Consider the following 11,590-nt stretch of genomic DNA (forward strand, 5'->3'; position numbering starts at 1 on the left):
TGATTCCTCTCCTAAACGTCTAAACAATAAACATGGATTATATTATCCATTTCAGCTATTTTGTAATGTAAACCTTCTACTAGTTCTTCTCTATTAGTATTTAGTCTACATAATATAATATAATCAAGGTATATCAATTCACCTTTAATATATTATTAAAAAAACTATAAACTATAATATTTATTATTCTATTATGTCGCTGAATTGCTGAATGAATGCTGATAATCCAGTTTCAACTGATAAGACAAGTGTTAAGTTGTGTAATATCTGTTATCGATTTTTGTTGTTATCAGAATTCGACGTCACTGATAAAATTTAGACAATATTTCCAAGTTTCCACAAATTTTTTGAGTTAAACTGTTAACAGTATTGAGTATTGTTACTTAAAAAGTTGATCTGTTAATACACTTCCTGTAGGATTTTGAATTCTTAAGGTACAAAAAAATTACGTCCTACGTCTTAGGGCGACGAGTTGTCTGTCCACCTGTTGACCAAACGTCAGTACACTATTGTACACCCATCTAAAATCATAAAATATGTTATTGGTGTTATTATGGATAGGGCTGTGACCAGAGAACCAATCTGGCAGAAATGCAGATTTTGCCAAAATGCCACGTTTGAACAATTGCATCAATTTGAACGGTAAGTTTGTTAATATTAGATCTATACATTCAATGGTCAATTTGATAAAATTACTGTATTGACATTTCCTCATTTTATTTTCTCATTTACAGTTATATTTATATGATTAATTTTTCTAATTTTTGATATAGTTAACTACAATATGTAAATGGTAAATACAGTCCCATTGAGTCCTCATTCTTTTATCAGCCCTAAATCTGTTAAAATTATTTAAAAAAATTAAATTTAATACTAAATACTGAAAAATTTAGTCTTGCTCACTGCATTAAACTCGGTAAATTACTTGGTCTATCTAAGTATTTCAAGCCTGATAAATGATAAAATATTGAATTAAAATTGTTTCTCTTACATTTATTTGGATTTGCTAAGTATCAGTAATATTATATGGTGCCTTGAATCACATTGTAGTAATGTAATAATACTTTTTTTGTACTCAAGGTTATGTAAAAAATTGTATTGCAATTTTTTTTTTAATTTAATTTTATAATAGTGGAAATTTCAATAGATCTCTATTTTTTATTCTAAAATATTGTATAAAAATGTAAATAAATATTATATTTTATTGATTCATAACTATTTTATAATTTGTAATTAAGTAATAAATATATTTATTAGTATATAGACATACAGAACTTTTACAAAGTTATTGAACAATGTATTTATTTAACAAAATGAACATAAATATACAATTACTTGTTTATAGTATTTTATATGCATGTATATGACTATTTCAATTGATACATTTTTACTCAAATAGATTAATTAGAAATTACTCAAATATTTGTTAAATTTACTGGAATTGGAAAAAATCATACTAAAATTAAATACCTTATTTAACAATAAATAGACTTTTTATTAATAATTGAATTATTGTAGGTATTATATGCAATTTAAAGATAGAAATGTATTATACAATTTATTAAATTTTAAGAGTAGATAAATCAATTTTGAATTTTTGTTATTTATTATTTATTTATGGTAGTTAATAAAGATGCATTACTACATTCAAATATCAAACAATTTTTTTAAATTATTTTTTTAGACACTTATATGATGTGCATAGCAGAAGAAAAGATGGTCAATATTTTTGTGAATATGGTGCCACTAGAATTTGCTGCAAAAAGTCTAATGAATCTGATTACAAAATTCATGTTGTACAAAACCATGCTTTCCATTCAGTTAATTGTGTTGTACCTTATCGTAAAACATCAGATAATAAACGGCCATCAGATGAATGGAATTTCTATTCGGCCTCCCAAAGTCTTGCTACTGTTTTAAACGATCCAAGGCGGCCTCGATCTGTATGTTTATGGTTTTTAATTTAATAAATATCTATTATTAAAAATTAAATTATGTATGTAAAAAAATAAAAATTAATTTTCATTTATTTTTAGAAAGATTTTTTTACTAAGATATGGGGTGATAAATTCACTGATACAAATCCAATTCCTCCACCTCAACATTTGCCTGTAGTACGGCCACAATACTTTCAAACTTATCTTAAACGTATACCAAAAGTAAGTAATGTAGCCATTTTTTCAGTATTTTTAATATAATTTATGTGTGCTATTAAATTTTAGCGACATAAAAAAAATGTGGAACATCAGCAAAAAAAAGATAAACAAGATTATCCTTCTGAAATCCTTCAGCAATTTCCGAATTTACGTTTAACTAAATCAACAGGTAAGATTGAAAACATAAATTATGCATTTAAAACAAGTCTAAGGAAAAAAGCTATGAGAAAATAAACTAATTAATTTATCAAAGTAAATCAATTACAAAGTTTTGTTTGTTATATTATTAATTGTTTAGTTTTTAGTAACAAAGATTTTTTATTGGAACTCAAAAATTAAATGAAAATTATTATAAATAGTATAATACTAACATTTCTATAAAAATGAAATAATTTAAGTCCATTTAATCAGTTTTCTAATATTCTTGATCGCATCCAAATGTTTTAATAGGCGAAGAGATGAAAAATTTTGTTTAACAGTTTGTTAAGTGGCTGGTAATGTTATGAGTATATAATAAAATGTATGTAACCAACATACTGAAACAACTTTTTTCTTTTTTACTATGACTTTTTTTTTCTATTACCATATTTTATTACATATCTAAATTGCTTTTGAAGCTAAATTAAGCAAAATTATATATATGTATACTTAATTTTATATTACTTTTTAGACAGGGTCAATTATGATTTATCTGAGGTTCCGTCTATATTTTTGGAGCCTCATTTTGATCTCAGTAAACGTGAAACATTATTTACCGTATTTCCCAATATATTCCTCACATCAGATACCCATGCAAATGTTGATACAGCTAATATTAGAATATCTGATAAATCCGTTCACGAGAAAAAAGTAATTTTAAATGTTTATTTTGTGCTGTGTTAATTGAATTTGATATTTTTCATATTGTTTTTTTTTTAGTTGAGCCATTATTTGGATACTGTAGAGGTCAAAATTGCACAACAAGTAAGTTCAAAATCAGAAGCATTTTTTCATACAATGACATCACACGATACTCTTATGGAACAAATTCGTCTATCAATACAACTAGCTCAAAACCTACGGTATGTACATTATATATTATGATATTATCATTAATATCTTACTATTTTTTTTTAATGTTTGAACATTAATATTTACGTTTGTTATAAAATACTAAGTAGTCTAAGAATATATTCTTAAAAGTAATAAACCAGTTGTAATTCACCTTTTGTTGTTAATGGCTGTTTTACTGCCAGTTAATCGCATTGAACTTATTGTATTTTATTATTTTATTAATTAAAAGTAATAAATGTTTAATACAATGTTTTAATTTTTGTTTATTTATTTAGTTGTAGAATCAGACAAGTAAATGAAAAATTTGTATCAAAACCGTTGACAATTTTAAAAACTAAAACCACCATTTTAAATCATACCAATATTATTGAAAAGGTACGAATAAAATAATAATTATATAACTGTGGCAATATAATTAAAATATTTATAATTTTTTTTTTTCATACATCTAATCTTATTTTTATTGTTAATAGTTGAAATTAATGGCTACAGTATATCACACACAAACAACAATACAAGTATTATTGTCAGCTGCTGATTATGTTGCTGCTTTAGACTTAATTTATACCACTAAGGATTTATTATCTAAGGAACTTTCTGGGGTCCACTGCTTCAGGTATTAATTATTATTATTTATAATTATAACCATTTTAAAACATTGTTTGTAGAAGTGACATTTGAATAGTATAATAATTTCCCATATTTAAAAATGTATTTCAGGCATTTAACTTCAGAATTAAATGAAATTATTAAAATGATAGATGCATTAATGGCTGGGGAATTCGAACGATGTTCATCAGCAGACCTCAATCGTCCATTAGTTGGAACTGACTTTGAGGTTTTGGAAAAAGTATGTTTTTTTTAAATTTTAATCTTCATTTAAACAGTAAAATAATATTACTAATTTAATTGTTTGTCAATTTTTTAATAGGACAAATTATTTTCAATACTTATGGGGATGTTGCGACGTAAAAACTGGGCATTTTTAGAAGCATACAGCAAAGAATGTGAAACAGCAATAAGTGCTGCAATTAAAAAAAGTGTTATAGATACAATTGCAAATAGTGATGTTGATCATCAGATCAATCAGTCATCAAATTTAGAAAATTATTTGCACTGTTTAACAACTAATGAATGGTTGAATATGCTAGAAGACTGTTCTTTCACATTGTCTCTTCTTTTACGAAGAATAAAGGTTAGCTAAAAGATTATTAAATTTATTTTTACCTTCATTTGAAACATTAATTTTTCTAGACCAATACTTTTTGGAAATTATTTATCAAATTTGATTTTTCTACAATCAATAAACTAAATATGTATTGCTTAATAAATTCAATTTTAATTTCTATTTATTATGGATTAGTTTTTTAGAATAATTTATTCTATTTAAAAATTTTAATTTTAACAAAAATAATTTATAATTTAAAATGCAATAACCATAAATATAAATTGTATGATATCTTTGTATATGTATTTTAGGCAGGATATAATATCATGCAACATGCTCTTAATGTTAGCGCTAACAAGTTGAATAGTCCTAATGAAAATACTATTGAGTAAGATATTAATTTGTTGACTTCATCAACAATATTTATTTATTCAGTGACTTAAATGCAATTAATTTTAGTTTAGAAGAACCATCATTTGACTATAACTTAACTGAAGAAGATTATATTAAAGTTAGAGCAAAGCTGACAAATCTTTTAAACTCAATAACTGAGTGTGCTGTTGTTAAATATGCTCAATTAGTTTCTAAAAGTTCAAGTGCCAAGTATGTGCTTTTTATTAAATAAATATGTTTATAACATAAAAGTATTAAGTAAATATAATTATTCATTTAATATTTTATTTATATCTTTAATAGTGCTGTGAGTGAACAAGTAAATGGTATAACCGAACAACTTAATGGAGACGATGAATCCAGAAATTATTGTTTATCAGATCAAAAACAGTTGTTGCGATTATCCGAATGTATAAAACAATTAAGTGAATGTTATGTAGAAGTGTGTCCTAATCAAGATGTTGGGTTTAAAATATTGCAGACTGCCATGCAATCAGAGGTTGTATTCTTGAATACCAATTTTCAATATTAGGTTATAATCCTTACAAACATATAATATATTCCAGGCCAACAATTTCATTAAAAAATTTCACAACGAAAAAATCAATAAACTGCAATTAATTTTAGATAGTGAAAACTGGCGGCAAACAGTTGTGCCATCAGAATTTCAACATTTAGTCGAATACATTCAAACTACTGGTATTTATGCTGATTATTTAAATTTACACTTGATTATTATGGATAATTGAATTAATTTTTGTAAGTTAATATAGTAAAATTAAAAAATGTACTTTAAGCAAAAAATATTTTAAAACTGCATTTTATTTTATTAAGCTTTAAATAGACTCTTGCTTAAATGTGCCATGTAATACTTTTTCAGGTCAATTTTCAGTGCCCAAATCATTATCGCCAAAGACATCCTCTAAACCAGCTCAGATATTGATGGTAAATGATGAAAGTTTTGCAGTGGTTGGGTAAGTGTATAATTTTTTGTTAATAAAATCAGAGTAATATAATGAAACAATAATTTTAGGACTGTGTTACTTTTGATTCAAATGGTAGCTGAGTACTGTACAAAGGCTGACGAGATAAATTTGGCCGCTCAAAGTTTATTACGTTATGTGTGCGAAATTTTAAGAGAATATAATTCTAGATCACATTATTTGGTAATTCAAGCAAAGGCAATATCAAACAAAACTGGTCTGAAAAGAATAACGTGCACTAATTTGGTGTTATCACTTAGAGCCTTGCAATTATTATTATGGATTGTACCTTACATACAAACACATTTTTCTAGTAATTATCATTGTTTCAATATATATATATTTGTAACAATACTACACCAAGTAAAATAATCAAAACAAATTAATTTTGTGCTCTGTACTATTTACTTATTCTGAATTAAATTTTTAGGGTTTTTAGAAGAATCTCAAGTGAACACAATATTAAACAGAGTAAAAAATGATATGACAAAACACATCAAAGACATACAAGACAAACTGAATGAAATTGTAAAACAGATAATCATACAGCAAATGTCAAACTGGGAAGCTAAACCTCCTATTCCATCCAAATCATTTCAAACTATTTGCAAGTAGGAAAATTATGTCTAGGTAGTAAATTGGATAATTTTAATATTTCGTTTTATTTTATTTTTATAGGCATATATGTAAACTTCACGAGGCCATAGCAAGTATACTGCCTAAAATTCAAATTCAATACTTGTATAGACGAATACATATAACATTCAAAGAAATTCTACATGAGTGCATAAAAAAAATGGACAACACTAATAATGACGGACCTTTACGCGGGTAATTTAAATATTTTTATTTATTATTCCAAACAATTTCATCTATGATACAGAATTTTTTTTATACAGTTTTAGAATTATTCATTTATAATTAATTAGTTGTTAAATTTTAAAATGTTTAGAATTGTGTCGTCAGAATTAATGTTTTACATTAAGTCATTAGAAAGCATAGACGCATTACCCAAAGAAGAAATGGCATTGCAGTCAATGAATGATATATGGAATGAAAATTTTTCAACGAACAACAGTCATTAATAAAATTATACAGAAAAAAATTGAGTTGAACAAATTTGTACCTATTTTTAATGAGTAAACATAAAAATTGTTTTAAAAATAATTTTATCCATGTACTGATTAATATAAAAATTACCAATAAACCAATTTAATAATGGTCCAATACTACATATATTTTTATTGTATTAGCTATTTTGTTTTGTTGAATTATTCAAATTTTTTTTTCTGGTTTATTGGTTTATTGGTATTTTTATAATTATAGTGGAGTTATACATTTATATTTAACTTTACAATCAATTACAAAAATATGTATTATTTTTTCTAGTATTAGTTACTACTATTATTCCTTATTTTATTTTTTTGGTTTTTCATAGTTGGGATGTTTATAAGAATATTAATCGTTATTGTTTTTCAACATTGTATTTCATTATTTTAGTCAGTTGGTGTCATGTTCAAAGACTGAATATGCTTGGTCAGAAAAAATATTGGCCTATAAAAGCATAATATTGAAGACTTAAGATTGTATTGCCTATGTTTTTAATAATTTTATTAAAACTTTTCTACATTTTCCTGTTTAATATTTCCTTAATATTCAACAAAATGAAATAAATATAATCTTGACAATGAGTTTTTACTCATTCGAACAGGATAAAATTTGTATTGTTGAGTTCAAAAATCATAAGTTAATAGCATAAATTAAAGTAAAGATATGGTATTATGTAATCAAAATTCATAACTAATTTGAATAAAAATTATTTTCATTTCAAACTATAAGGGCACAAGATACTTTTGCATTTACAACAATATTATATGGTATAACTTTTTATAAATACAAGTATAATTAGTATAAGTATAATATTGTCGTACTAATAATTAATGACAGTATATTAGTTCATAAAATATTCATAATATAAAATAAATCAATAACATACCTAATATGTATTTATAAAATATTATCAAACAAAATATCTATAGGTGCCTATCTAGAATTTTGACAGTTGAATTGTACTATTTTCAGATGTGATCTAATTGAGAAAAAAATTGCAAATCACTCGAGTATAATTTGTTACTTTGTTTATCTTTACCAAAACACTTAATTTGGTTTTTATTATTTGAATAAAATATGGAATTTAAACATAGGCTTATTATATTATTCTAATACTACTGTATTAGTAGTTTTATTTATATTTGATTGCAATAAAATATTTACATTTGTGAATAGGTACCATCTACCTTAAGTGGACTACCTTGTACTTGTATAAATGCTGTAAGATAAATAACACCAATAACAAAAATCACAATGATTCATGTATAAATGTGACCAAATATTTTGTTATATTATTTTAATATTACTTTTTGTTGATTTTGGGATAACCAAAAGAGAAATTTAGGTGTTATATGCATTATTATGTACCTACCATTATTATAATAATTATGTATCCCTAACAGCACAAAGAACTTCCTAGGTAGGTACTCACACGATTAAACACGTAATTAAAACTTACCAACTGTTTGTAAAACACATTTTCATTTTTAAGTTTTTTTCTATATTATTTAAAGAAGCTAAATTGTCAATTGGAAATCCAGTTAAAACTATATTTTTAATAATGCTGTCGTTCATATTTTGTGATTTCCTTAATATTGAATAAATTTCATTTAACATATCATTGTGTTTTTCTTGATTTAACATTATTTTGTTTAATTTAATATTTATCTTTGGTATGAATGTAGATATATATTTCATCTGTAATTCATTATTAACTGTGAAAAAAATAATATCCTCATATTTTGCCTACATGATTAAATTTAAACTAAAATATGATGATTACCGTTATGTTTGTTAATTTTTGCTGACATAGGAGATAGTGGTGGTGTGAACAGTTTTCGAACAACCGTTTTTTTATTTAGTTGTAATGGAGTTGATGATTTTAGACTATCATTATTGTTATAATAAGTGGAACTTTCAAACATTTCTGGAGAAATACAATTGTTATTTGTAACATAATTAGTCATATCTAAATAGTAAATTATAATTTTATTAAACCAATTACTGTTTATCAATTATTATTTATTTACAAGATTAATTACATTTAAAGAGCAATAAGTAACCAGTACAAAATATGTATGTTTAAGTATTTGTATTTACCAGGTTGATATTTGTATGGTGATTCATCAAAAACATTCATTTTACCAATTGAGGAATCCATGATTACAGCATTATAAAAGTTATACAACCACTCTAATCCCGCGCTTTTATACGGAACCCCTAATATATTTATATATTTAACATTTTAACCACGCTTTACAATTTTACAACATTTTTGTTAAATCTAACGAGTTAAAAAATGGATTTTGGTAAATAATAAGTAAATTTCAAATTTTTTTTTATTATCTTAATCAAAAATATTACAAAATCAACATTAAGAAAATGTACTTTTTATTAAATTTTTGTTTGAATACTAGAATTAGAACATTTTAACATTAAATAATAACATTAACATTAACAATAACATTTTTTTATTTACTATTATATTATTATTATTTCTTTTTTTTTCTGGATACAAAATAAATAAACAGTTATCTAATATATTAAGGTAGATGTAGTCATGGTTCTCTTCTAAAATCTTCTCAATTAGCAAGTTTTAAAATTATACTAAAAAAATTAAAAATACCAAAAATTAACAAATTATATTTAATTGTAAAAACATAATTCATCAATGTAATAATAAATTAAAATATTTATGTATTAATATTTTTATACAATGTATACAACAAATTCAACTAGGCAGTATCATTGTATTACCTTAATCATACACAAGTTAAAAGTATGATTCTTAGTTTAAGATCTAATAAATTACTTACATATTTGTTTAGATTATATTTTGCATGATCATAATTACAATATTATCAACCTGGAGCATGGTAAGTACTTTAATTTTAATTTTATTACATTACAATCTTACAAGGACAAAAACATAATATTAATGTGTTTGTCAATTAAACTACCAGTTTTCTAAATAGTTTTATGATATAAAATATAAAAATAACGTTTAACAACTTTAACATTAAACAAATACAATATTACCAATATTCACTTGATGATTTTTCTAAAATCTACTTGTTAATTATCAAGTACAATTTGATTTATAGTTAACAGTTATTTATTAATTAATTGATACTAAATTAGGATTAGTAGCTTCACTGTTAAATGTACTTACAATAGTTCCATAACAACATATTATAAATTAAAATTGTCTGTTAACTATTTAGATATCATTAATCACGATCACAATTACCATGATGTTGAAAATGAAGCTAATGTTGAACTTAATAGTATGTTTAACTGTAACAAAACTGATTAAATTTATATCCTACTTGTACTGAAAGTTTGCATGTATTAATTATTTTTATTATTGTTACCTATTGTTGTATTTCACTTAATTAGTTAGAGATGTTTTGGAATAGGTACACAATCTGGATTGCTATTTAGTATGCTTCTAAGGTAATATTTTATTTTTAATTGTTAATACTAGAACCTCTGCCTCCAGTTGCTCTAGAAAGACCAGAATCATATACGGTATTGCTAGGAGTTCAAAGGGGCACTGAAATCATTAGAGACAATCTTGGATTTATGTACTATAAAAACAAAGAAACCGAAAACAAAATGTGAGTATTAACTGTAAAATAGCTTATTAAACAAATTAACTAACAATGAGTAATTTATATTTTTGTTATATAGGGATGGAGAGAAAGAATAAATTTTACATTGCTACTTGTAGAATATGCTGTAATTACTAAATTTTGCACAATACAAACTATGTTTAAAACTCTAATCAAAGCTTTATGTTTGTGTCTCAGGTAAGTATGATATTATATAACATACATAGAGTAATATTACTGTATGATATGTTCACAGAATACAGGTAAGTTTAAAGTATTATAAAATATAAATTTATGTGTTAACCATTAACACTTAATTATCAATATTGAAAAATGTTTAGTAATCAATAGAAACAATAAATTGTAATCTTTAATTGTTTTTATGGTATGTGTAGATTTTGTTTTTAGTAACTTGCACATAAATCTAGATAGAAGCTTATATTGACTAATAATATAAATTATAATGTAAATACTTTTATACAGTCACAGTGTTTTTAATAAATAACTATGGTTCATAGTTATTCATAGTTCACCGTAATTCTAATTTACAGTTCACTTATAATTTTTTGAAAATCAAAATTACATCGAATTTCGTCAGGCTAAGGAAAATTTAAATGTATGTATGTAGCATCATTCATCATATTATATTTTACTAATCCTCGTGGATTTATTTATTTAAAATAAATAACATGTATAGGTTATTTTGTTTCAAGTATTAATATTTTTTATACAGATTCGAAATGGAGTGTCAACAAGAGCTAGAACTCGCAACTCTAATGCGATCAGACACTTCCTTCAAGACCTTGCTGAAGATAGAAACCCTAATAGGTTATTTACATTTTTAAGGAGGGCTGGCCAAAGGATAGATGGGTATATAGCCCAAGAAATTGGGCCACATCCTGGTATGTCTTTCAGTTTTTGATGTTTCATTTTATCACTGTAAAATAATAAACATGTTTAAATTTAGGTGAAGAAGAAGTTCTTTTATTTGAGGCTATGGAATGAATTTGTAAATACTATGTTTATTTTGTTATTTGTAATATTTTGTATAGTTTGTACTTTGTATATAATATGTTATGTACAGTAAAATATACCAAATTTAACAATATTTTT

At 24.2% G+C, this 11,590-nt stretch overlaps 1 protein-coding gene across 1 annotated transcript; it reads left to right on the forward strand.

Annotated features, from left to right (window-relative positions):
- The first annotated feature begins 334 nt into the window (after positions 1–334).
- On the forward strand, positions 335–6,953 carry LOC113561142 (vacuolar protein sorting-associated protein 54). The gene is made up of 19 exons (XM_026967382.1): positions 335–642; positions 1,685–1,943; positions 2,037–2,159; positions 2,223–2,325; positions 2,827–3,005; positions 3,075–3,217; positions 3,485–3,584; positions 3,683–3,825; positions 3,930–4,059; positions 4,141–4,404; positions 4,689–4,765; positions 4,837–4,980; positions 5,074–5,269; positions 5,337–5,469; positions 5,651–5,744; positions 5,804–6,066; positions 6,184–6,364; positions 6,432–6,584; positions 6,706–6,953. Exons 1-19 carry the CDS (start codon positions 554–556, stop codon positions 6,836–6,838), a joined length of 2,907 nt encoding a protein of 968 aa, XP_026823183.1. The 5' UTR covers positions 335–553; the 3' UTR covers positions 6,839–6,953.
- Positions 6,954–11,590: the final 4,637 nt, after the last annotated feature.

This window comes from Rhopalosiphum maidis, chromosome 4 (assembly GCF_003676215.2).
Source record: "Rhopalosiphum maidis isolate BTI-1 chromosome 4, ASM367621v3, whole genome shotgun sequence".
NCBI classification, from domain to species: domain Eukaryota; kingdom Metazoa; phylum Arthropoda; class Insecta; order Hemiptera; family Aphididae; genus Rhopalosiphum; species Rhopalosiphum maidis.

Bases quoted from the DNA above. Each gene is read 5' to 3' on its own strand.
- LOC113561142 (XM_026967382.1), top strand. From the start codon at position 554: ATGGATAGGGCTGTGACCAGAGAACCAATCTGGCAGAAATGCAGATTT. The intron at 3,006-3,074 runs GTAATTTTAAAT...TTTTTTTTTTAG, and splicing joins AATCCGTTCACGAGAAAAAA to TTGAGCCATTATTTGGATAC. The intron at 6,585-6,705 runs GTAATTTAAATA...TAAAATGTTTAG, and splicing joins AATGACGGACCTTTACGCGG to AATTGTGTCGTCAGAATTAA.